Here is a 27,536-nt window from a genome sequence, read left to right on the forward strand (position 1 = left end):
ATCCACTATTTAAAACCTTTTTGGATATCAATAGTGCCATGCTTTTGCTTTAATGTGAAATGCATAGCTACTAATACTATCGTGCTTTCTATAGTGAAGACACGTTTTATTAATTGTTTAGTTTCCATGGAGTATTGTTATGTAGTGAGACACGGAAATATACTCTTGTCACCCATTTCTTATTAAGAGTAATTATTAAGTAGACACAATTACAGATAAAAATATTTGGATATATTTATAAATAATAAAAATCAAAAGAAAAATAATTTACTTATATTATATAATTCTTTTTTATTTATTTATTTATGTGTGTTTGTCCGAATATTTGTGTATAAAGATTGTGTTCATGCGGGTATTTATTTGTTATTATAAATATGTCATTTATTGGATTTAGAATCAAATGAACGAAACAATTGATATTTGTCATAAGAAAATAAAAAATGTTGGTCATAAAAGAGTTGAGATAAATTTTGAGAAATTTTGTGATTTTATGTTGAGTGACACTCTTTAATCGTGTGTTAATTGGATATTAAAAGCAAGTCAATATCTTTATGGGGCAAAGAAGAAAAACAAAATTCATTTATTAGCGTTATTAACAATGAATAACAATGGAAGGACTTCTTTTTTTTGGAAGAGGGCATATTCACATCGAATTAATCAAAATGTCAAGAGCATAAGACGTCAACATTAAAAAAGTGTTTATCCGAATGAAAATTGTGTCAACATTCAAGCGCATTGAAGTCGCGTAAAAAGAATGATAATATAAAAGAATGCATTAGATTTTGCTTGAGTAAAATAATACTCCTCATGATCCAACATTTCGTATCAATTCATGTATAACATTGTTTACACATATAAAAAATGATTCTATGTGGCAAAAAACATCAACGAATTATTACCTTCTTGTAGATAAAGATGGTCCATATCTAACCTTTAGAAATAAAAATTACATTCAAAATGTCATGTTTTTATTAGTAACGAGACATTCACGAGAAAAATTAGTGTGTTTTCTCTAATTAATAAAATACCAACAAAAAGGTCAAGTGTTAATTAAACGGTAGAGAGATTTGAAACAAAATCAATTATTTCTATCACTAAAAAAGTCATTCGAATCTTCTTAATCAACGAGATTTTATCGACCATCAAAGAAAAATAGTTATAAGAACATGCATGTGAGACAATATAATAAAAAAATTTATAAAATAATTTCAAAAAGGCGTTCAACATTCATTTAACTTATCAACCTCCTAATTATTTCAATTTAAATATTTTGAATTTAGGTTATTTTTTAATGTCATATAATTATTGCAACAAAATAAGAAGATTAAATCGATTGATTAACTTATTCAAGTCTTAGAAAATGCTCATGCGTCTCTTGATTGTAAAAATTCAAATAATTTTTTTCTCATATTTAAATAATTATGATTTAATAATATATATGTATATATTTAATATTGAATCAACCTTAATTAAAATTTCTTCTTATCCCTATAAAAAAAAGGAATAACCTTTTAGTTTTATAAAATATATCGATAAAAGACATTATAGTTTAGGTGGGCCAACGCAAGACATTTTTTTAACACATACTATTTCTACTATTATCATATAATATGTATACAATAAAATTCAGTCAAAAAAATAATAAAAAAATTCAGTCAAAAAAATTAATAAAATAATAAAAGTGGTTATAATTAAAACAATTTATTGATACAAAAAGTGTATTATATTTCTTTATAAGAAAAAGTTTCCTCTTTTATTCAACTTAAAAACGGAAAGTCACAAAAATAAGTATAGTTTCAAATTATTAATGATTTTTGTGATATGTATGAGAGACGTTATATGTTTTAATAAATTATTAATATATACTTTTTTATCTATATATATAAAATAATAATTTTTTTTTTTTAAATTTAAGACATAATAGTTAACCTATAATATAAATAGGAATATTGGATAATGTTTAAAATATAGTTGAGTGTCGAAGTAATGTAATAAATATAGTTAGGCTGTGTTTCACTATTCCGACTGCTGATAAGAATCTATTTTCTTAGATATATAAACCTCTCTTTACTCCTAATTTCTCACATTTTCTTCTTCTTCTTCTTCTTTCATCTAATTGCTATTGTCACAATTTGTTTAATTATGGCTATGAAACGTGCTGCTTCAACCTTTCTCACTTCTTCTTCAAGGATTTCATCATCACTCTCTTCTGCTTCTTCCATCTTCAACAGAAACCTTCATGTAAGCTCAATCTCTTCATTAATTATTCTATGTAATTTTGTCCTTTTTTAATTTTCTTAATCAACTTTGATCTGGTAACTGTCAATTTCCTTGCATGCATCATCCGTGACATCCAACCCCTTCTCTCTCTCTCTCTCTCTCTCTCTCTCTCTCTCTCTCTCTCTCTCTCACTTGTCACATAGTACTCATCAAACTTGTTTCTTATTCTTCTTATGTTAATGTCCTCACTAATTGGGTGCTGTAACTCCACGTTTAAATTTGTTAAAATTATGGTGGCTCCCCTTGATTTAATTAAGATAAATCTTTTTTATTTTTAATTTATAATTAATTTAATTTAATTTTTTTTAGGTCAAAAGTTTTAGATAAAATTAACGAAAATATAGCGGTGTAAATTAAATTTTAATATTTTATTAAAATGGTTTAAATATATCTATTTGCAAAAAAAAACTAATTTAAAAATACATGTTGAGTTAATAGTAAAGAATTATAAAATTGTGTATATGGTCATTTTGTAAGGATTAAAAGCAATCATATTTAACCATTTATGCATTTGGTTTTGGGATATCTTTTTCCATTTTTGACAAACATTTGTGAGAAGCATATTCTAGCTCAAATTTCATGATGCAAGATAAATGACCATTGGATAAACCCTGTATTTAGAGGAGGAATTTATGAAATATGCTAAAAAATGTTTATGAACATATCATATAGCTAAGTTCTTCTAAACTCCCCTTAAATTGAGTTAGACATTTAATCACATTTTACTATTTTATCGATAGATTGTAATTGTAATGACTGTGAAATATAATTGAGTTATTCATTGTTAAATTAAAATAAAATAAATATATGTTAGTGAATATTCATATATATTGTTGATTACATGTTATCTTTTATGTATGTTTATTTGATCTTAGACTTTTCTTATGCATTACCATTTTTTTTTCTATTGTTGAGAATAGGCCTCTGGTGGAAAGAAGAAGATTGTTGGTGTGTTCTACAAAGGCAATGAGTTTGCTTCATTGAATCCCAATTTTGTGGGATGTGTCGAAGGAGCTTTGGGTATTCGCGAGTGGCTTGAATCGCAAGGACATGAATACATTGTCACTGATGACAAAGAAGGACTCAATTCTGGTTAGCATTTTCAAAAATTTGTCATAAGCACTTGTAGCATAAACACTCATCATTTAAGTTCTTATGTATGAGTTATTTCTATAACAATAGATAAAATAAAGTCGAATTGTTTTTATTTAAGCTATAAACTGTTTTCATAAGCTATCTTGAAAAGTTTACAAAAATAAGCTGAAAACAACCTATGAATATGTCATAAGCTGTTTCTATAAGCTCTTTCAGATAGTTTCACAAGTATTTACGATAGTAGATAAACTCAAATAAGTCAATTCAAACAGACCATAATCTTACACATTTTTAAATTTTAGTCCAATGAAACAATTGATTAATTATTTACAAAGTTAAATACTAGTACTTAGTGTAAAATACAGATGATAACATCTAAGTTTATGATTGCTTTAACTTATGAAAATATATGTTGTCGTGTTACCAGAACTTGAGAAGCACATTCCTGATCTCCATGTCCTGATATCGACTCCATTTCACCCTGCCTACGTCACTGCGGAACGTATAAAGAAAGCTAAGAATTTAGAACTTCTTTTGACAGCCGGCATCGGTTCTGATCACATTGATCTCAACGCTGCGGCTGCCGCTGGTCTAACCGTCGCAGAGGTCACAGGAAGTAATGTAGTATCGGTCGCTGAAGACGAGCTCATGAGAATTCTCATTCTGGTTAGGAATTTCTTGCCTGGTTACCATCAGGCTATTTCCGGAGAATGGAATGTTGCTGGCATTGCACATAGAGCTTATGATCTTGAAGGAAAGACGATAGGAACTGTTGGTGCTGGACGAATCGGGAAGCTTTTACTTCAAAGACTGAAACCCTTTAACTGTAACCTTTTGTATCATGATAGACTTAAGATAGCACCTGAATTGGAGAAAGAAATTGGAGCTAAGTTTGAGGAGGATCTTGATGCTATGCTTCCGAAGTGCGATGTAATTGTTATCAACACCCCCCTCACCGATAAGACAAGGTATAATTTTAATACTAATATCAATCTATTAAAGTAACTTTGGACACTTGAAACCTAAAGTAATTTATAGGCCAGCCCGTATAAGAGGACTTTTTATCTGGTCCGCATAATATAGAAAGGTTATTTTTTATCATATTTGAATTCTTTGATTATTAAACACTTGGAGAGAGCTTAGGGTTTGATCTCAGAAACTAACTAATCACTGACTTATTAATATTTGTCTAAAAAAGTGAGTGGTGACAGATACTTTTTTTTGTGATTCAGAGGATTGTTTGACAAAAATAGAATTGCAAAGTTGAAGAAGGGTGTCTTGATTGTTAACAATGCTCGCGGGGCGATTATGGACACGCAAGCAGTTGCTGATGCTTGTTCTAGTGGCCACATTGCAGGTAATAATTCTAAAACCAGATGACAAAGTAATTTGTGTTTCCAAATATATAACATGAAACTATGTTTTTGAAGTAATGTAACAATTGAGTTTTCATCTATAGGTTATAGTGGTGATGTTTGGTTTCCACAACCAGCTCCAAAAGATCATCCATGGCGCTACATGCCAAATCATGCTATGACTCCTCATATTTCTGGAACCACCATAGATGCACAGGTAGTTTTAATTTTGACAAAATCACTTCATTTAGTCCTTTAGCTTAATTTCTACTTTCGATTTAGTACTATAAATCTAGTACATTTTCTTCATTTTCTTTGAAACATTTTCAGTTACGTTATGCTGCTGGAGTTAAAGACATGCTTGAGAGACACTTTAAGGGGGAAGACTTTCCTGAGCAGAACTACATAGTGAAGCAGGGGGAATTGGCAAGCCAATACCGTTGAAGTACTACTTTCAAATGAAGAGTGGTTCTTAGTCTTATGTTTTTAAGACTAATGGAATATTATTACTAAATAAAGTTATGTGCGGCATTTTATCAATGTACTTACTTTGTTGAGTTTGAAACTCAGTTTAATAAATATGCAATGGACACAAGTATGATTCTTGTGTTTTCATGAATTTGAATGTGTACTTGTAGTTACTGAAATGTGTTTCTGTTTGTGTTTGAGTCAAGCAATAGATGACATTGGTTTTAAGATGGTATCTATGAAACACTGACACATACATGGATGTGACCCTGAAATATAGACATTGATTGTGTAATAATTTGATTACATAGGTGTCGTATCAAAGTTGTTAACAATGAAAAGAGGAAGAAAGAGGAAGAAGAGAAAACAACCACTCTAGGGTTTCATATGATATAATAAACCAAAACTGAAGTTAATAGGGTTACAATGAGTATATATAGAGGAAAATAGAAAATATCTAAAATACCCTTACTACTAATATATAATAATATTATCTAATATCTCCCCTCAAACTCACGATGCATTAACATGGAGCATCGAGAGTTTGTCAACTAAAAAACGGAAACGTTTAATGGAATGCATCTTTGTGAACAAATCAGCAATCTGTAAAGAAGAAGGGACAAATGGTAGAGTAATAGTTCCATGCTGAAGATGATGACGAGTAAAATGACAATCAATCTCAATGTGTTTGGTGCGTTCATGAAAGACCGAGTTGTGAGCAATTTGAATAGCACTATTGTTATCACAGTGCATCGGAGTTGGCTCAGCAAGAGAGATACCCATATCAGACAAAAGCCAACGCAACCAAATTATTTCAGCGGTAGTGGATGCCATAGCACGATATTCAGCTTCTGTAGAAGAGCGAGAGACAATGTCTTGTTTCTTACTCTTCCAAGAAATAAGAGAATCTCCAAGAAAGATACAAAACCCTGTGGTGGATTTACGATCAGTGGTATCACCAGCCCAATCAGCATCAGAATAAGCTCGTAACTTCAATGAGGATGACGATGGAAAGAGAAGACTTTGAAATTGAGTTCCTCGAAGATAACGAAGAATCCGAAGAACTGCTGCCCAATGTACTGTAGTGGGGGAGACAACAAACTGACTAACAACATGAACAGCATAAGCAATGTCAGGTCTGGTAATCGTAAGATACACTAAGCTGCCAACCAAAGTACGATACAAAGTGGAATCTGGTAAAGGAACACCATCCGAGGGAGCATATTTTACATTCAACTCAAGAGGAGTATCTGCTGCTCTAGTATCAGAAAGACGAGCCTGATCAAGAATGTTGGCAATGTACTTGGATTGAGAAAGAAGGTAGCCTCTAGGAGAGTAGGCAACTTCAATCCCCAAGAAATAGCGAAGAGTTCCCAAGTCCTTCATCTCAAACTGTTTGGCTAACTGCAATTTCAACTCATTAATTCCACTAACATCATCACCTGTAATAATCATATCATCAACATATAGAGAAAGTATAATGCGACCATGAGTGGTGGACCTTATAAACAATGCAGAATCATGTTCACTAGAGCGAAAACCAAGAGAAGTGATCACAGTAGAGAATTTCTCAAACCAAGCTCGAGGAGCTTGTTTAAGACCATATAGAGCCTTTTTTAACTTACATACTTCCCCTGGATCATGAGAAACTCCTTGTGGAGGGACCATATAGACTTCTTCATGAAGCTCACCATTTAAAAAGGCATTTTTGACATCCATTTGGGAAATATGCCATTGACGAATAGATGCAACTGCAATAAGAGTACGAATAGTGGTCATCTTGGCTACAGGAGCAAAAGTTTCTTCATAATCCATACCATATTGTTGAGAGAAACCCTTAGCAACAAGACGTGCTTTGTAGCGCTCAACTGACCCATCAGACTTAGTTTTGATCTTGTATACCCAACGAGACCCAATAGCACGTTTTCCAGGAGGAAGAGGTACTAATTCCCAAGTGTTGGTTTTGTGCAATGCAGATAGTTCTTCTGCCATAGCCTGCTGCCAAAGAGGATCAAGAACAGCCTCTTTATAGGAAGAGGGCTCAGACAAACTGTGAATAGAGGTTAAGAAAGAAGCAAACGAAGCTGAGTAAGTTGAATAGACAAAATCAGGTAACTGAGTAGACTTACGTTGACGAGAAGGGTAACGAGGAGGATCAACAATCGCAGGAGGTGGTTGGACAGCCGGGGGGACAAGAGGGATGTCATCATGTGGAGTAGTAGTATTTGTCCTGCAATTCTCAACATTACAATCACTAGAAGCGCTATCATTAGGACCAAACGGATCAATATGGGTTAGTTCAGAACTCTTAGTAATCTGCGAATCAGAGGAAACAGAGTAAAAAGGAATGTGCTCAAGAAAAACAACATTACGAGATACATAAAGTTTTCTTGCATGAGGATCATAACAACGATAACCCTTTTGACCATCCCCATAACCAAGAAAAACACACATGGCTGAACGAGAAGACAACTTACTGCGCTCTACTTGAGGGCGAAGAACAAAACAAGTAGAACCAAAAACTTTCAAAGAATAGTAATCAGGGGTAGAAGCATATAATTTTTCAAAGGGAGACAAACCTGATATGATAGAGGATGGAATTCTATTAATAGCATGAACAGCAGTAAGAACTGCTTCTCCCCAAAACTCACTAGGAACTGAAGCGGACAACAAAAGGGAACGAGCAGTCTCTATAATGTGACGATGTTTCCTTTCAGCAACTCCATTTTGTTGAGGAGTATCAGTACAAGATGTTTGGTGGCGAGTGCCATCATAAGCAAGTAATTCAGAAAATTTATTAGAGGTATATTCACCACCTAAATCACAACGAAAACACTTTATAACAGAATTATGTTGAGTTTTGACCATTGCACGAAATATATGATAAATGTCAAAAAATTCAGACCGATTTTTCATAAGATAAACCCAACAATAACGAGTGTAATCATCAATAAACGAAACATAATATCTAGATCCACCTTTGGTGAGCACCGGTGATGGACCCCAAACATCAGAGTGAACTAAATCAAAAGGCGCATATGAAACGGAAACACTTTTACTAAACGGTAAAGCTGGAAATTTAGCAAGTTTACAACCACAACAATCTGAGATATCACAGGGTTTTAACTTTCCTAAGGCTCCAGTAGAAGCCAAATATTTTAATCTAGAAGCAGAAACATGTCCAAGGCGAGAATGCCATAAATAAAAACTAGAAGATAATGAATTCAAGCGAAAACTAGATAATAAGTCAGCAGTAGTTGTTGAGGCTGCAGTATCTGGGAGTCGTAGTTCATCCAAAACGTAAAGTCCCCCCTGTCTATGGCCTGTCCCAATCAGCCTCCCAGAATGTGGATCCTGCACACAACAAGAAGTGGAAGAAAACGTAACCGAATAACCGAAATCACATATTTGACTAACAGAAGCAAGACTCAAAGTAAGATTAGGAATATAATAAACATTAGAAAGAGACAAGTTAGGTGTGGAGACAGAACCAATGCCTGCTAGTGGCATAGGAGTTATAACCGACACAGACGAGGCAGGTTTCACAGACACAAAAGATTTATCATCGTATGTCATATGATGAGATGCTCCAGAATCAAGAATCCATATGGAAGGAGATATACCTGACATACCAGAGGAGTTCAAACCTTTAGAAGAGGTGGCAGACATGGCATGTGATTGAGTGGCAAGAAGTCTTTGAAGTTGTTCTGCAATATCAGATATTTGGGAAGCACTCTCAGATGAGTATACAGAACCAGAACTAGAGTCAATGGTAGGAGGAGCAGAAGCAACAACATTGGACGATGGCCCCCTAAAATTCTTCTTATGTGTTCTCCCCAATTTCGGACAACGTGCTTTCCAATGACCTTTTTCTTTGCAGAATGCACATTCATCATTACCAAGCCCAACTCTCCCTTGAGATGTTTTTTTTTGAACAGGAGCAACAAAAACAGATGGAGGAGCTGAGAGAATTTCCTTATTTAACATACCAGAATGAGTCTTAAGTCTGATTTCTTCTGCCAACAATTCACTAACTACTGATTCAACATTAGGAAGGGGGGAACGATGCAAAATACCCCCACGAAGGCCCTCAAAATCATCACGAAGAGCCATTAGAAACCAAACCAGACGTTGCTCCTCTCTTTGATCAATGTATGCTTTGACAGCTTTCAACTCAGGTGATTCCATAAGAGCCAATTGATCCCACAGATTAGTCATTGCCGAATAGAATTCCTGAATGGTCATACTGCTCTGCTTAAGGGCTCTAATATCACTTTCTAACTGATAACGTTTTGCAAAGTTAGACTGAACATACAAACGTTTCAAGTGATCCCAAATCTCTTTAGCAGTATCATATTTTGCTAGTTGTACTCCTATAGACAACTCAACAGAATTATTAATCCAAGTAATAATTTTTGAATTACTAACATTCCATGTTTTCAGATCTTTTGCATATTGAGTTTCATCCTTTTTATCTGTAGGCTTAACAGAAGTTCCATCAACAAAACCCCACATATCTTTTCCAATCAAAAAATTTTTCATCACATAACTCCAATAAGAGTAATTTTGTCCATTGAGGTGAACACTAACAGCTTGAAGAGAATCATCCTTAACACCAGCCATAACAAATAATGACAGAAAAATACGACAAACACAATCACTGAGAGAAAATAAATTAAGAATAACCTGGTGCTGTGCGAGCACGATTTCTCCCTCTCCAGACGTCGTTTCGTCGATCCGACCGTTGAAGACGAAGACCTATATGTTGCGAAACTGCTGTCCAAAAATCAGCCCGATCCAACGGTTAACGAATGCGCAATCGATGTTTTTCTGAGACTGATTTAACAAAATCGGGAATAGGGTTACTCTTCTCTTTTCTCTTTTGGTGGTTGTCTTTCCTATCAAAATAGTCTCTCTCTTCTCTACGGTAGATCCCAAAATCAACCAAAGCTCTTTGATACCATGTTAACAATGAAAAGAGGAAGAAGAGAAAACAACCACTCTAGGGTTTCATATGATATAATAAACCAAAACTGAAGTTAATAGGGTTACAATGAGTATATATAGAGGAAAATAGAAAATATCTAAAATACCCTTACTACTAATATATAATAATATTATCTAATAAAAGTACACTCAATCAAGTTTTAAATTGAAGTGTTAGTTCTATGTAGCCTCAAATTCAATTACTCTTGTCAAATTCAATTACTCTTCAAATATTTGTAGAATGTGAATGGAAGTATCACGCATTACTCTTTGTGCTATCTTTTATTGTTCTGTAGTTGACACTAGTAATTTATATATTGATAATATTTAGAATAAAAATTAGAAAGAGAAAACACGTGCGTAGGAATTTTTCATTGTATCAAAATGGATTGAAGTGTTATATATCTACTTCTCAAGAGATTGGAGTATATCTTTTAAAACATGAGAAGATGGTAGTATAATATAAGTTTCTCTTCAGACAAAGAAGTGTAGTTTTCAAAATTTTATAATACGATGATAAATTTTAATTAAAGATTATAATTTTACATTTTTGTCCATCAATATATCTTGAAATCAGTCAAAGAATCCTTTTTTTAACATGTGTCTCAAAAACCTATGCAACACTGACATGTCATATTAAAAATGTATTCAACGTGTCTGTATCCAATACACAGACACAACATGACACTGACATTTGTGATTACATACAATTAATTTTGTTTTTTGTCGCACGTCGTGTATGAGATTCATAGTGAAAAAACAACAGAAAAAATATATAGTATCACTGTCAATTTCCCCCCCTGTGAGCAGCTTTTGCCTAAAACAACTTGTAATATAATTTCATTCAATACATTATGTGTCAAAAATTACTCAAACTTCACTTCTTTAAGTATCACTATTTTGTTTAAGGAAGTTAAGGTCTTTCATTTGCATTTCAACAGCTTCTTTTGATAGAGGCTTGGCAGCATCTGGAATATAATCCATACCTCCTTCTTCGACTTTCTCCGCCATGTTTTTAACCATGCGACGAATCTCTTGTCTTTGAACTGACGGGAAAACAGAACTCAGTATTATACTCAACAATCTCTCATCTTGTTCCTCTATAGAGTCCTTTCCAAAGCAACACACATAGATTGCATCGAGCGCCTTCTCAACTCGAACCTCCATCGGGACTGCAGGCGGTGCACCCTTTAGTTTTGCCCTTCTCTAAAATGTTCAACGTAAATTTTTCAGTTTCAGTATAATCAAATCTCCAAGCAAACAATGGAAGGGGAGATTAATGACACAGAGCAAGAATATCTGCCATACATCTTGGAAGTTATTTTCATCTTCTCATGCCAGCAAGTAGATTATATATAAAGCACTTTTCACTATAATACAACTTGGATTGAACTATTTGAACTTATCTAATAACATAGTAAGGATTTGTAAGATTGATTGAGAGAACATATTGGAAACAACTAATGACATGTTCATAAGTTGTTCTCACCTTATTTCCATAAGCTCTCTAGAATTGCTTATGAAAATAACTTTAAGCTTATATGAAAATAGATTGACTTAAATCATTTGTTAAATAAATAGGTTATACATAAGCACTTATATGATACGAGTTTATGCTGTAAACGCTTAATTAAGTTGTTTATCCAAACAGAGTCTAAGTGAATGAAACTTTATCCAGGAGAAATCATTATGATGGAGATTTATCAAGGAGCATCCCAATCTTTAGACCATTCCTATTAGTTACAAATAGACATCTATACTATGTCAACATGGAATTGGAATTTAACAAGTTGAGATACCTTGAATTTTGTGAATGAGTCGCGCCAAAATTGTAATTCAGCACAATATTTTCGAGCTCGAAATTTTAAGGAGAAAAACTAGACTTTTTATTTTTTCAGAATTCAAACATGATATCACTACTAATATAGTTTCATTTCAAATGCAACATGATACAAAAAAAAAAACTAAGTATTTTTCAGAGATGGAAACTAACCTCTCTTGCTTCATCCATCAAAGCTATGAAGGTCTGTTCTTCAAATTCGATGTCGTCCGAGATTCGAAGCCTAGCAACTCCTTCCAAAATCTCCTCAGTTTTAAGAAGACCTGCACCAACAGCTGCTAACCAACAACATAACAGAACATAGATAGGATCCCCTTCCTACACACCACAAAAACACACCAAGTTAGAAACACTTTCACACTCACTCATTCCATTTTAGCATATGAAACAAAAAATACCAACCTTAATCAATTATAAGGTTACAAAGATAGAATTTGGAACATAAAATCAACCTCACTAATTTATTTAACTATAGAAAACCCAAGATGCAAAATTTGATAGTGGGATAATAGCTAAATAAAACATTGCCAAATGCCAACCTTAGTCAAATTATAAGGTTACACAAAGGTAGAATTTTGAGCAGGAAATCAACCCCACAAGCCAATAATTAAACTACAAAAAACAAAAACAAAAATGCAAACTTGAATAAAAGGGTATGAGCCAAAACGATTAATTACCTTTCCTCTTCGATCTTGGAACTTATAAAAAGCAGTTGAATCATCAGCAGTACAATTCTTACCAACCCTTCTTCTAAACTCAGCAAAATCAACAAGATCATCACCAACACCACCTTCATCACTCATTATCCTAGCTAACAGACCAATCACAGGAAGAGCACCAATGACTTTGTTTGCAATGCTTGAAAATGAATTTGGTGTTTCCATGTAAGCTTTGATGGTAAAGTTTGAAGCTTTTGAGGTTTGTTTTGTTGGGTGATGAACATGGTGATGGTGATGGCTTAGGAAAAGAAGTGAAGATGAAGATGATGTGGATGTGAGTTTGTAGAGAGAAGATAGATTGAAGAAATGAGAAGAAAATGATGAAGTGAAGTTTGAAACAACCATGTTTGAAGAGAGACAATAAAGTGAGAGATGTTTTTATCTCTCTCTTTTTTCAGAATGTTTCTTAGCCTCTCGTTTATATATGTTATCTCACAAATTGGATTTCCTGCATAATAAAATGTTGCAATTTATTAATTATCTGCTAAATTCAATTAGCTGCAACGCTTATTCATTAACAAAAAATCCATTTGGCAGTTGTAGATAGATGATAATTCTAACATTTTTGTTTATCGAAATTGATATTGATTCGTTCAAATTGTTATAAATTATATTAAATATATTAGAATTCAAATTTTATTAAAATTAAAAAGATAAATTTGTAAAAACACTCATAACACTTGTATTAATAGCATAAAACGTACAAATGTGATAAATCTTACGTATTTAACATAATTGAGCCGTCTGAAATAAACATGTCTCCACAATTGTAACGTTGACGACATAAAATTATTTATTGAATCTACATTCAAATAACATTACAACAAGAAAAAAAACACCGTCGAATTAAAATGACGAACAAAAACAATATCGCACTAAAATTGAAAAAAAAATATATATATAAAAAAATTAAATATTTGTAATAATTATTTATTTAAATAAACAAAAATAAAAATGATTTTAGAAAAGGTGATTTCATATCCTAAAATAACCTAAATCACTTTTTCTTGATGAAGACAAAAAAAAGCCAATCAAAAGATTAAGAATAGAGATAGTCGACTAGGTTTAAGATGTATACAGTTAATCTACAAACATGATAACTCTTAAATCTAAGTAACACCCTACCACACTTGCATAAGTTACACTTTTTTCCAAACCTAAAATGTAACTTTTAAAGCCATTTTTTGGAGCAATTATCTACGCTTGCCAGTTTAATTTACTTAATTCTTATATTTTCATTTTTAATTGTGTCACTAAGAGGGAAGCTAATAAAGTTGTTTGTTGTAAAAAAAAAAAATTGTTCATATTTTAGCAACGACGACTTTAATAAATAGTATCTTTAAAATTTATTTATATTTCTTTTAATGTTTTGATTTATTATTTTTTGTTGCGACCCATGATAAAACTAAATTTTCAATAAATTTTTCTTAATTCATGAGAGGTATATGGATATTTAGAAATTCACGTTTTTCCTCAAACTTAGTTTGGAGTGTATAAATTTAATTTCATTCATGAATATATTTGGAAAAGTTTGTTTAGTAAATATTATGATAATGCAGGGTGTTTGTGTTGATGGTGGTGGAAAGGATTCCTCCATTTATGAGCAAACAAGAGTACTTATAAAAAATTAATTGGTGCTCAAGTCAAAATCTACAAAAAATAATATTGGTGTTGATAATAATTTTTTTAATATAATAATAGTCTTTCAAATTTATCAAAAAATAATATTAGCCTTTCAATGGTTTTAATATGTGTGGTCATTTTGTTGGCCCATCAAGGCGGAATAGGCAGATTTTGGCATAACCCCAAAACATAGGTAAATGTCCTTTGGTTTTCATAATTTTGTATGCTTCTAAATATACTATTAAAAGTTAGAATTTAACCTTGTATTTTATATTAGTCGTTACTCTCCTCCAATCTCATTTATTTATTTATTTATTTATTTATTTATTTATTTTATAGAATTTGAAATTAAGTAGTGTTAAATATTAATTCGGTAGTAAAAAATGGAATTAATTATATTATTGAAAGTTTTGAGTAGTTAATATAAAACAATGACAAATGTGAAATATATATATAAAGAACAATCAAATTACAGCAATACAATGATACTGTACTATTCAATAATATCTTACTCCATGTTTTTAAAATTAACTTTTTGATTGAAATATTATACAACATTTATAAAATACATAAATACTATAAAACCATTTGATGTTATTGATGTATATTAAAATTAATATTTAAAACTTTTTTATTATACGATATTAATTTTGGCATACGTCAAAATTAACGTGTTAAACGTTTGGAAAATGTTGCATCGATATAATTATAAAAAAAAATCAACTCTGAAAAAATTATTTGGAGTTTGAGAAGTAGGTAAAAAAAATTAATAAATAATTATTCTAATTAAAGGCAAAATACAATTCTCTCAAATATTATTTACTACAATTCATTAATCATTTGAGTCAACTTGATTTTTTTGTTTCTATTTTGAGCCATAACATAATTAACCAAAAAAAGTTGAAACTTAGGGCTTGTTTGATTGTGTTTGATTTTTTAGTTTTTAAAAATATTTTATAAAAAATTGTAGAAAACTGTTTTTTTTTTAAAATTTTAAAAAATATATTTGACAACTCTAATTTTTAAAATAATTTTTGACTAAAGAGTTAAAAATATTGAAAAATGAAAAAATAAAACACTATTTATTTATCTGTTTTGCTTTTTAATTTTAAAAAGTATATTATTAAAAATAGTTTTATAAAATAATTTTTAAAAATAAATAATTTAAAGAAGTTTTTCAGTTTTTAAATTTTAAAATATTTAAATAAAATTTTGGAATGTGAATCATACAAGCCCTTATTCTTTAGACTGTTTTTTTTTGTTGATATAATCTACTTTATTTGTCAATATAATTAAAAAAGTATAACTAAAATAATTACTAAATAAAAATTAAATTTATCCGTTAATACAATTTAAAAAGTAGGTTAGAGATATTTGTTTTATTGGCCTGATGGTTCGAATCTAGCATATTCCTCTTCTTCATGTGTGTAAATTTTGCAGCTTTAAAAAATATATTATTAAATAAATGTAGAAAAAAAAATACCGCTAAAATTATATTTTTAAACTCCAACCTTATAGTATAAAAGTATTTTTTATCTTACAAAAAGAAGCAGAAACCAAGTTTGTGTGAACATTCAGTTTTGAAAGAATGTGAGCTAACGGCTATGGGAATATTGCAACGACTATGCTAACGGCTATGCCTTTATTAAAACTAAACAATTACAAAACCTAATTCAGTTTTCTCTTTCTTCCTCTCTCTTCCATCCAGCCTTCCTCTCTTCCTCTTCCATAATCAGATTCACTTCCTCTCTCTTCCATCCAGCCTTCCTCTGTTCCTCTTGAATCTGTTCCTCTCTCTTCCATTCAGATCCGGCATTAAACCTCTCATCTATAAGTCCCAAAGAAAACCAATCTCCTGGATTTTCCTTTTTTTAGGTACAAAATGCTGGGTTCTCGGCCCCAACTCCAATTCAGGCACAATCCTGGCCCATTGCTCTTCAAAGTAAAGATATAGTTGCCATTGCTAAAACAGGTTCAGGGAAAACCTTGGGGTATTTACTTCCAGCATTTATTCACCTCAAGCGCACTAATAATAACTCCAAAATGTGCCCCACTGTATTGGTACTTTCACCAACAAGGGAATTGGCAACTCAGATTCAAGATGAAGCTGTGAAGTTTAGTAAAACATCAAGAATTTCCTGCACAGTAAGTATTGATATAATTTTTCTGAATGCAATTTTTGTTGCGTTTGGAAATATAGGCTGTTTTTGTTGACGTAATTTGTATACGTTTGAACTCGTTGTTTGCTTAGATTTTCTAGTTTTTTTTAGGTATTTAGAGTAGTGTTTGATTTGAGTGATATTGGATTTTAAGTTGTTATTATGAACTGATGAAATTAAATGTGTTAATTTGAGGATTAGGTTTTGCTAAACGTAGGTAATTTGGTAGTGGAATATATTAGCTCTTGTAGTATTGGTATGCTAGTGTTTGTTAATGGTGAAATGTGAATTTTGAATCATTACTAACGGCCAAAAAAGCAGAAGTTGTTTGTACATGTGGTAAACAAAAGTTTTTTTTAAAAAATCAGTTATAAAAAATAATGTATATGAGAAGCTACTCAAAATTCACAACAGCTTCTCATTTTAAGCAAAATTTAGATTATTTTCTGGTTCTGAGTTTTTTCGTAAGTTGTAACGAACATAGTTGTTTTTAATAAAAGTGACTATTTGTTTTTAATTGAAGTGATTACTCTTTTAAAAAAAGCTGTAACAAATGGACACTTAATTAGCAGATTTTAATTTTTTTTAGTCTATCACTGATTTTTGAGCTAGGTTATTGATGATTTGTTATAATGTTATTTTGTGGTGGTGTTAGGATTGTGTTATTTATTCCTGACATAGTCATCATTCTTGTTAGGACTTATGCATGATGTGGGACACGGGCCATTCAGTCACTTGTTTGAACGCGAGTTTCTTCCCCAAGTTATGAGCGGTTCTGATTGGTACTATTGTCATTTGAATTCATTTCATTTTTCTTTGTAATGTTATAGAAATAAGTTTTCTTGTGTTTCTAAGTCCTGTGTAAAAAATTATTACTATGTTTTATATGGTTATTCGTAAAACTTTGTGGTCATTATGATTATACACACCATACATACAATGTGTAATGTTGTGTAATGTTTTGTACTTCGTAGGTCGCATGAACAAATGTCTGTCAATATGGTTGATCATATAGTTGAGGAACACCGTATTGATATTGATCCTCAGATGTTAAAAAGAGTCAAGGTAATGCTACTACTTTCAATTGTCTTTTACCTGTTTTATATCAAGTATCTTGAGTTACCGAATAGTAGACTTTTAATTTGGCAGGAGATGATATTAGCGAGCTCCAAATTTGCTCTTCCTAGGGTAAGATTTTTTATTTTTTGTCTTTAAATTGTTTATTCTCAAGACATATTTGCTGATGTCCGATAGGATTGATGAGTTTTGTTTATTCTTATTGTCAGATTGATCCTCAGATGTTAAAAAGAGTCAAGGTAATGCTACTACTTTCAATTGTCTTTTACCTGTTTTATATCAAGTATCTTGAGTTACCGAATAGTAGACTTTTAATTTGGCAGGAGATGATATTGGCGAGCTCCGAATTTGCTCTTCCTAGGGTAAGATTTTTTATTTTTTGTATTTAAATTATTTATTCCCAAAATATTTGTTGATGTCCGATAGGATTGATGAGTTTTGTTTATTCTTCTTTTCAGTATTTAGTTCAAACATCTCTTTTTTTCTGCTTTTAATATAATTTGTTTTCCTTTTGTTTGTTATTTAGAGCTCAAGTGAGAAGAGTTTCCTGTATGATATTGTTGCAAATGGACGAAATGGAATCGATGTTGACAAGTAAGTAATGCTGGTTTACAATTTTTTTCCATTGATCTAAGTAATGCTTTGTGGAAACTATTGATTTGCAGATTTGACTATATTGCTCGTGACTGTCGAGCTTGTGGTGTTGGATGCAACTTTGAATTTCAGAGGTTTCATGAATTATTTTCAAAATAACTTTTTCTTAGCAATAAATTAGAAGTATATAATATACCCATAGGATATATGTCTCTTCAATATCATAAATTGTGGTGTCCTTGCAGGTTATTGGAGACCATGCGGGTTTTAGATGACAAGATTTGTTATCGTGCAAAGGATTGTTAGTGTTATGTCTCACATTTTTTTTAATGCTGATTCAATTGCATGTTTCTAAGTTGCGTTTGGCTTTGTCATTTTCTAGATCTTACCATCCACAAGTTGTTTGCAACTCGTGCTGATCTGTATAGAACAGTTTATACACATCCAAAAGTAAAGGTACAAAGTTGTTACCCCTTGCTTTTTATTTTATCCTTTCCTGTCTCTTTAACATCCATAAACTTCCACTTTTTGATTTTAATCAGTGTTTCCAAATAACAGCTATATTGGCTTTGTAGTGCTACAGTGTAGCGGAATTTTAGCAAACCACTACTATTCCACGATATGCGATTTAGTACCAAGTAGTGTCAAATAGTGGCTATAGCAGCATTATAGCATTGTAACGTAGTATAATTTGAACAAACATCTGTTTTCTTTGACAACACTGGTTTTAATTATTTCTAACCTCATCTTGATGTTTCCAGGCAATAGAGCTTATGGTGGTTGATGCACTTGTGCAAGCAAATGATTATTTGCAGATTTCATCTAGCATTCAAGATCCTGGTGAATATTGGAAGGTTATTATTTTGAGAGCTTCTTTCAAATAAAAATGTATTGAAAGCATTTTGTATCATTTTTACGTATAGTAAAATATATTTTATTTTGAAAAATGCAGCTGGATGATTCTATAATTAAAACCATTGAGATTTCTCATGCGTCCGAACTGAAGGAGGCTAGAGAGTTGATCCTGCGCATTCGAAGGCGGAACCTGTATCAGGCATGTTTTTACCGGTTACTTTTGTGTGACGTTTTTCTTATCCATTCAACAATTTTTGTTTAAGGTTTCTGAAAACGAGGATTTTTCTCTTTCATTTTGCAGTTCTGTAATGAGTATGCTGTTCCAAGGGATATAATGGATAATTTTAAGAAAGTCACTCCAAAGGATATAGTTTGTTCACAGGTCCTTATTCTCTTTAATTCTTCTCATTCGTGTATGCTTGTGATTCTTGTCAAGGTTCAACAAGGAATTCCAAATTGTTTTTTATGTAACATCATTTGACAGAAAAATGGTGGGGTTATGTTGAAAGAGGAGGATGTAGCTGTTTGCAACACCAAAATCGATTTGACTCGCGGAAAGGATAATCCTCTTGAAAGGTATTCAATGAAGAATCATAGTAATTAATTACTGCGGACCTTCAGTTTGTTTTTAACTTCCTAATATCATTTGCTAACTTAATCTTTTCTTATCTATTCTGGTTCATGTTTTGGTAGCAGCATCCACTTTTTCAAGGTACATCAATGAACCTAACTATGTTTTATCAAAAGATATAAGCATCTTGTATTTTGTTTTCGATGGTCTTTATATTGTATTAGGCGATTTATTAGGTGATGTTATGGCCCTGTTTGGATAAAGAGCATAATTAAGCAGTTATAGCATAAATGCTTATCTTATCGTATATGAGCTTATGTATTAGCTATTTCTACAATTAAAGTTTGTTATTTAATTTGTTATTACCTAACTATCTCTTTTTTTTTATTTTTTTATTTTTTATTTTTTTTCTGCTTTTAATATAATTTGTTTTCCTTTTGTTTGTTATTTAAAGCTCAAGTGAGAAGAGTTTCCTGTATGATATTGTTGCAAATGGCCGAAATGGAATCGATGTTGACTAAGCACATAAAATTTTACAGATGAATCTGATTTACAATTTTTTTCCATTCATCTAAGTAATGCTTTGTGGAAACTATTGATTTGCAGATTTGACTATAATGCTCGTGACTGTCGAGCTAGTGGTGTTGGATGCAACTTTGAATTTCAGAGGTTTCATGAATTATTTTCAAAATAACCTTTTCTTAGCAATAAATTAGAAGTATATAATATACCCATAGGTTATATGTCTCTTCAATATCATAAATTGTAGTATCCTTGCAGGTTATTGGAGACCATGCGCGTTTTGGATGACGAGATTTGTTATTGTGCAAACGACTGTTAGTGTTATGTCTCACATTTTTTTTAATGCTTATTCAACTGCATGTTTCTAAATTGTCTTGCGTTTGGCTTTGTAATTTTGTAGATCTTACCATCCACAAGTTGTTTGCAATTCATGCTGTTCTGTATAGAACAATTTATACACATCCAAAAGTAAAGGTACGAAGTCGTTACTCCTTGCTTTTTCTTTTATCCTTTCCTATCTCTTTAACATCCATAAACTTCCACTTTTTGATTTTAATCAGTGTTGTCAAATAACGGCTATATTGGCTCTGTAGTGCTACAGTGTAGCGGAATTTTAACAAACCACTACTATTCGTTTAGGGTTTAGGGTTTAGGTACAAATTCGTTACTCCTTGCTTTTTCTTTTATCCTTTCCTGTCTCTTTAACATCCTTAAACTTTCACTTTTTGATTTTAATCAGTGTTGTCAAATAACGGCTATATTGGCTCTGTAGTGCTACAGTGTAACGGAATTTTAACAAACCACTACTATTCCACGATATGCGATTTAGTACCAAGTAGTGTCAAATAGTGGCTATAGCAGCATTATAGCATTGTAACGTAGTATAATTTGAACAAACATCTGTTTTCTTTGACAACACTGGTTTTAATTATTTCTAACCTCATCTTGATGTTTCCAGGCAATAGAGCTTATGGTGGTTGATGCATTTGTGCAAGCAAATGATTATTTGCAGATTTCATCCAGCATTCAAGATCTTGGTGAATATTGGAAGGTTATCATTTTGAGAGCTTCTTTCAAATAAAAGTGTATTAAAAACATTTTATATCATTTTTACGAATAGTAAAATATATTTTATTTTGAAAAATGCAGCTGGACGAATTGAGGGTTATGATTCATTCTGGAAAGCAAGTAAGCTCTTCGTTAAAACTGAAATCAAGGGTTTCAAGACTGTGAAGTTTATGAATTGAACTTAGTAAATGTTGATTGCATTTTCCTATTACATCCAAATTACAGAGAGATGGAAAGAAAGGAGGCAAACCTAACATTATAGGGCATTCATAAATTTGAAGTGTTGAAAGGCTGAAAGGAGGCAAACCTAACATTATAGGGCATTCATAAATTTGAAGTGTTGAAAGGCTGGGAAACATGTTATCTCTATCCTCCTTCGATAAACTCGTCGGGTTTGACAACCCCTTAGTTTTAAATTTTCTAGTGTTCTTAAACCTCCTGCAACTCCATCATTGGATGACTCATCGTATAAATATTTTACATGAGTCGAGTTAAATATTTTAGAGAAGAATTGGACATCGTAAACTATGATGTCCAGACTTTGAAGTTGTTGTGTTTGAGGTTACGTTTCAATTGTCTTATTTCTGCCAAAAGATATCCGTTTTTATTGCCAACTACATAGGTAGTGTTAAAGTCTTAGGGGAAGCCAACATCCTTATATTTGGAGGCAAGCTTGATAGATGTTGCAAACTTTCAAGTGTACCAAATTATTAGACAACTTTTGGAGGCTATGATGTAACTTTAAAAATCTGCAAATTCCACGATTTACATTCTGAAAGAGTTTTGAATTAGCCGTTAGAAAGATTCAAGTACCTTCAATATTTTAAACAATCAATTGAAGATTAACATTTCAATACATAAGTGATATTCCATTCTTAAATATTGACAAAATGATTTGATACCCCACAAGAGATTGTTGGATCAAATGACTGCCTCTTATAAATTAAGAGATGACGAACTCTTTTAGAGATACTAGGTACATGAGTCTCATATGTAATGCAACATACCTCTTCTGTGACACATTGAGCAAGATCGTGAACAAGATCATGAACAACATCATGCATCTTGAAATTTGTAATTTTTCCATATACATCTAGCTCAATATTTTAGAAAAATGATATCCAATGTAATTCATTCTACACCTCATTACCAATATCATATGTTTCCACCATTTCATTAGTCGTCCAAAGGTCAATTAAATAATGTCATCTTTGTCAAACAATGCACATAAGTCAAAACATTGTCTCAGTTTTATTGGCAAAAAATTTAAGTAAATTAATCTTAAGGCAGACATGACAGTTTTCGTCTTGTAAACTCTATAGCTTGCTTTCTATGACATACAACCACTCTTTATCATCTCTTTTAAACGCAAGAGACTTCCTAGTGCTGTTGTCACAAGATTAGTGCAACCTTTGAAAGATTAGTGCAACCTTTCTAAACAATTACCAATAATCTGTCTCAGATAGCATTGATAAATCATGAAGGACATTGTTCTCATGATTAGTGCAACCTTTGAAAGATGGGTGGTAACGCGTGGTGACCAAAATAGAAGCACATTTTCCCTCACAATATAGATTTCAACTTTTGACAATTCTCTTGTTTATCGTCCCTCACATCATCCAACACCAACCAATATCTTTTACTTTTTAGAAAATCCAAAAGTTTTCTTTACAGCGTAGATCTAAATCGTCACAACAAGCATGCCCAAATTCTATGATGACTTTTGTCATTCTCTTCAAACTAAAATCTTCGGAAATATACCCAAATTCTTAGTTCAAAGTGGTTGACTGCCTTTTCATGATTGAAGACAAGTTGGGCAAGTGTTGTTTTTCCATGTCCGCTACAACCAATTAGGCACAGGCAGATAAATCTTCCAAACCAGAAGCATCCTCAACCAAAAAGTCTAAATGATCTTCATCTCTTTCATAGACTTGGCGCCAATCAAGGACACTAGTTTCCCTCTCTCTGACGTCAAATGAAACTTGCTCATTTCTTCTCAGCTATTTCATCTAGCCTCCCCTTGATGTTCTTTATTTTCTTAGCAATTTTGTAACGGAAGCCACGTGCTTGGGATGAAAAGATGATATCAAAGAGTTTTGTACGTTGCGTGGCAGTCCTATATACTTAATCTCCAATGCTTCGGTGGCACACTCGTCCAAGATATCATCAAGAACATGAACATCTTTGAGTTTAAACAACCCATCATTGATAGCTCTGTTTGAGAATTGTTTTTCCTCAGCATCTTCAAGAGCAGCTTTGATTGTTGTGAGCAAGCTAGCAAGACTGTTAAATTGTTGATCGAAACCGAGAAATCGGCCAAACTCCTTTTGAAGCTCAAATGTTTGAAGGACAGTTTCAAAGCGCAGCTTGAATCATTTTCTAATTATTGGGAATGAAATTGAAAAAGTAATAAAGAATATATGAAAAAGTAAGAGAGAAGATATTTGGTTTGCTTGTTAAATGCAGAAATCAAACTGAATGGATTTTATGTAAGGACGGTCTAAGACCCAAGTTGATAAAGGTTTTTGAAAATTGTTTTTTTTTTCTTCGTGAAAATGTACACATAAAACAATTTTAAAAAATCTCTTGATTTATCAGGGTCTTAGACAGACCGTCCTTACATAAAATCCATTCAGTTTGATTCCTACGTTTCACAAGCAAATCAAATATCTTCTGTCTTACTTTTTCATATATTCTCTCTTACTTTTTCAATTTCATTTCCAAGAATTAGAAGATGGTTGAAGTTGTGTTTGAAACTGTGCTTCAACATTTGAGCTCCCTTGTTCAAAAGGAGCTTGACCGATTTCTCAGTTTCAATCAATAATTTAATAGCTCACAACAATCAAAGCTACTCTTGAAGATGCTGAGGAGAAACAATTCTCAAACAAAGCTATGTTGCTTAAGCTCAAAGATGCTGCTCATGTTGTTAATGATATCTTGGACGAGTGTGCTAGCATTGGAGATGGAGTTTAAAAGACTGTCACGCAAGCTACAAAACTCTTTTTTATCATCTTTTCATCCCAAACATGTGGCTTTCCGTTACAAAATTGTTAAGAAAATGAAAAACAGGGGAAGTTAGCTGAAATAGCTGAAGAAAGTTTCATTTGACTGAGATAGTCGAGGAAAACTAGTGTACTTGACTGGCGCCAAACCACCTCCATCATTTCTCAACCTCAAGTCTATTGAAGAGATGAAGATCAAAATAAAATTGTAGACTTTTTGGTTGAGGATGCTTCTGGTTTGGAAGAATTATCTGTCTATCCAGTAATTGGTCTTGGTGGACTTGGAAAAACAACAGTTGCCCAACTTATCTTCCATCATGAAAAGGTGGTCAACCACTTTGAGCTAAGAACTTGAGTGTGTGTTTCTGAAGATTTTAGTTTGAAGAGAATGACAAAAGCCATCATAGAATCAACCTCTGGACATGCATGTGACGATTTAGATCTAGAGCCGCTTCAAAGAAAACTTTTAGATTTGCTACGAAGAAAAAAAGATATTTTGTTGGTGTTGGATGATGTGTGGGACGATGAATAAGAGAATTGACAAAAGTTGAAATCTGTATTGGCACTTGGGGAAAAAGTGCATGTATTGAAATGTTATTCTCTGCGGGTGGTTGACTTCCCAAGTAGTAAAAAGTTGTCATCTTCAATTGATTGTTTAAAATATGTAGATAAATCTTTGTAACGGCGAATTCAAAATTCTTCCAGAATGTACATTGTGGAATTTGCAGATTGTAAAGTTAGATCATTGTTGTAGCCTCCAAAAGTTGGCTAATAATTTATTACATTTGAAAGCTTTGCAACATCTATCTTTGCATTGTTGTTACGCATTATCAACTATCAAGCTTGCCTCCAAATATAAGAATGTTGGCTTCCTTGAAGACGTAGTTGACAATAAAAAATGATATCTTTTGGCAGAAATAAGACAATTGAAACATGACCTAATGCCAAAGAAGCAATCATGTGAACAAGTTGCAATTTGTATGACAGGAAAATGAAGAGTCGCAGGAAAATGTTGAGGAGATTCTTGAAGTGCTTCAACCTCAAACACTGCCTATTTACGATGTCTAGTTCTTCTCTAAAATATTTAACTCATTTGCAACTCGCGAATTGCAAAAATTGTTTACACCTTCCTTCTCTAGAGAGTCTAGAAATATTTAATATAACTCATTTAAAATACCTATATGAGGAGTCAAAGATGGAGTTGCAGGAGGTTTCAGAAATTTAAAACTAAAGGGTTGTCAAACTTGATAAGGTTATCGAGGGAGGATAGAGATAACATGTTTCTTAGCCTTTGAATACTTCAAATTTATGAATGTCCTATAATGTTGAGCTTGCCTTTCCTTTCATATCTCTGTGATTTGGATGTACCAGGGTAATGCAGCCAACATTTACTATGTTCAATTCATAAACTTCACAGTTTTAATGAAGAGCTTTCTGTATAGAACAATTTATACACATCCAAAAGTAAAGGTACGAAGTCGTTACTCCTTGCTTTTTCTTTTATCATTTCCTGTCTCTTTAACATCCATAAACTTCCACTTTTTGATTTTAATCAGTGTTGTCAAATAACGGCTATATTGGCTCTGTAGTGCTACAGTGTAACGGAATTTTAACAAACCACTACTATTCCACGATATGCGATTTAGTACCAAGTAGTGTCAAATAGTGGCTATAGCAGCATTATAGCATTGTAACGTAGTATAATTTGAACAAACATCTGTTTTCTTTGACAACACTGGTTTTAATTATTTCTAACCTCATCTTGATGTTTCCAGGCAATAGAGCGTACGGTGGTTGATGCATTTGTGCAAGCAAATGATTATTTGCAGATTTCATCCAGCATTCAAGATCTTGGTGAATATGAGAAGGTTATCATTTTGAGAGCTTCTTTAAAATAAAAGTGTATTAAAAGCATTTTATATCATTTTTACGAATAGTAAAATATATTTTATTTTGAAAAATGCAGCTGGATGAATTGAGGGTTATGATTCATTCTGGAAAGCAAGTAAGCTCTTCGTTAAAACTGAAATCAAGGGTTTCAAGACTGTAAGTTTATGAATTGAATTTAGTAAATGTTGATTGCATTTTCCTATTACATCCAAATTACAGAGAGATGGAAAGAAAGGAGGCAAACCTAACATTATAGGGCATTCATAAATTTGAAGTGTTGAAAGGCCGGGAAACATGTTATCTCTATCCTCCTTCGATAAACTCGTCGGGTTTGACAACCCCTTAGTTTTAAATTTTCTAGTGTTCTTAAACCTCCTGCAACTCCATCATTTGATGACTCATCGTATAAATATTTTACATGAGTGAGTTAAATATTTTAGAGAAGAATTGGACATCGTAAACTATGATGCCCAGACTTTGAAGTTGTTGTGTTTGAGGTTACGTCTCAATTGTCTTATTTCTGCCAAAAGATATCCGTTTTTATTGCCAACTACATATGTAGTGTTAACATATGTAGTGTTAAAGTCTTAGGGGAAGCCAACATCCTTATATTTGGAGGCAAGCTTGATAGATGTTGCAAACTTTCAAGTGTACCAAATTATTAGACAACTTTTGGAGACTATGATGTAACTTTAAAAATCTGCAAATTCCACAATTTACATTCTGAAAGAGTTTTGAATTCGCCGTTAGAAAGATTCAAGTACCTTCGATATTTTAAACAATCAATTGAAGATTCAAGTCCCCGCAAAGAATAACATTTCAATACATAAGTGATATTCCATTCTTAAATATTGACAAACATGTCTAAAATGATTTGATACCCCACAAGAGGTTGTTGGATCAAATGACTGCCTCTTATAAATTAAGAGATGACGAACTCTTTTAGAGATACTAGGTACATCAGTCTCATATGTAATGCAACATACCTCTTCTGTGACACATTGAGCAAGATCGTGAACAAGATCATGAACAACATCATGCATCTTGAAATTTGTAATTTTTCCATATAAATCTAGCTCAATATCTTAGAAAAATGATCTCCAATGTAATTCATTCCACACCTCATTACCAATATCATATGTTTCCACCATTTCATTAGTCGTCCAAAGGTCAATTAAATAATGTCATCTTTGTCAAACAATGCACATAAGGCAAAACATTGTCTCAGTTTTATTGGCAAATTTAAGTAAATTAATCTCAAGGCAGACATGACAGTTTTCGCCTTGTAAACTCTATAGCTTGCTTTCTATGACATACAACCACTCTTTATCATCTCTTTTAAACGCAAGAGACTTCCTAGCGTTGTTGCCGCAAGAGTAACTTCCCACACTTTTTACTATTTCTTTCCCCATGACCACAAGCTCTTCCCGTT

At 32.3% G+C, this 27,536-nt stretch overlaps 3 protein-coding genes and 3 pseudogenes across 8 annotated transcripts in view; 3 read left to right on the forward strand and 3 right to left on the reverse strand.

Annotated features, from left to right (window-relative positions):
• The first annotated feature begins 1,962 nt into the window (after nt 1-1,962).
• LOC101502705 (formate dehydrogenase 1, mitochondrial) lies at nt 1,963-5,349 on the forward strand. The gene is made up of 6 exons (XM_004489229.4): nt 1,963-2,241; nt 3,201-3,372; nt 3,803-4,343; nt 4,608-4,732; nt 4,835-4,947; nt 5,061-5,349. Exons 1-6 carry the CDS (start codon nt 2,143-2,145, stop codon nt 5,172-5,174), a joined length of 1,164 nt encoding a protein of 387 aa, XP_004489286.1. The 5' UTR covers nt 1,963-2,142; the 3' UTR covers nt 5,175-5,349.
• Nucleotides 5,350-10,815: 5,466 nt separating this feature from the next.
• Nucleotides 10,816-13,150, reverse strand: LOC101502403 (photosystem I assembly factor PSA3, chloroplastic). Its single transcript, XM_004489228.4, has 3 exons — nt 12,702-13,150; nt 12,178-12,342; nt 10,816-11,390 (listed from the first exon to the last, which is right to left on the reverse strand). Exons 1-3 carry the CDS (start codon nt 13,086-13,088, stop codon nt 11,070-11,072), a joined length of 873 nt encoding a protein of 290 aa, XP_004489285.1. The 5' UTR covers nt 13,089-13,150; the 3' UTR covers nt 10,816-11,069.
• A 2,893-nt stretch (nt 13,151-16,043) lies between these two features.
• LOC101503017 (uncharacterized) overlaps nt 16,044-27,536 on the forward strand; it is a 36,002-nt gene continuing 24,509 nt past the window's right edge. The window contains exons 1-19 of one of the 6 annotated variants that reach the window (XR_012161976.1): nt 16,044-16,511; nt 17,223-17,307; nt 17,500-17,590; nt 17,675-17,713; nt 18,129-18,196; nt 18,268-18,330; nt 18,442-18,497; nt 18,579-18,652; nt 18,958-19,050; nt 19,149-19,250; nt 19,353-19,433; nt 19,536-19,627; nt 19,745-19,763; nt 20,229-20,291; nt 20,403-20,458; nt 20,545-20,618; nt 21,103-21,195; nt 21,294-21,332; nt 21,438-22,073. Coding sequence is in view for 1 of the 6 variants with exons in the window: in XM_073365106.1 (XP_073221207.1) it covers nt 17,228-17,307; nt 17,500-17,590; nt 17,926-17,964; nt 18,129-18,196; nt 18,268-18,330; nt 18,442-18,497; nt 18,579-18,652; nt 18,958-19,050; nt 19,149-19,250; nt 19,353-19,433; nt 19,536-19,627; nt 19,745-19,763 (858 nt within the window). In the remaining 5 variants the exon portion in view is untranslated. Of the gene's footprint in view, nt 16,512-17,222; nt 17,308-17,499; nt 17,591-17,674; nt 17,714-17,925; nt 17,965-18,128; nt 18,197-18,267; nt 18,331-18,441; nt 18,498-18,578; nt 18,653-18,957; nt 19,051-19,148; nt 19,251-19,352; nt 19,434-19,535; nt 19,628-19,744; nt 19,764-20,228; nt 20,292-20,402; nt 20,459-20,544; nt 20,619-21,102; nt 21,196-21,293; nt 21,333-21,437; nt 22,074-27,536 lie in introns of those variants that run through there. The other 5 variants (XR_012161975.1, XR_012161977.1, XR_012161978.1 and 2 more) reach the window with 5 other exon arrangements.
• LOC113785424 (putative disease resistance protein RGA4) lies at nt 21,738-22,506 on the reverse strand (annotated as a pseudogene).
• On the reverse strand, nt 22,655-23,777 carry LOC101513430 (putative disease resistance protein RGA3; annotated as a pseudogene).
• LOC113785447 (putative disease resistance protein RGA3) overlaps nt 23,862-27,536 on the forward strand; it is a 5,199-nt pseudogene continuing 1,524 nt past the window's right edge.

Source organism: Cicer arietinum, chromosome 2, assembly GCF_000331145.2.
Source record: "Cicer arietinum cultivar CDC Frontier isolate Library 1 chromosome 2, Cicar.CDCFrontier_v2.0, whole genome shotgun sequence".
NCBI lineage: Eukaryota > Viridiplantae > Streptophyta > Magnoliopsida > Fabales > Fabaceae > Cicer > Cicer arietinum.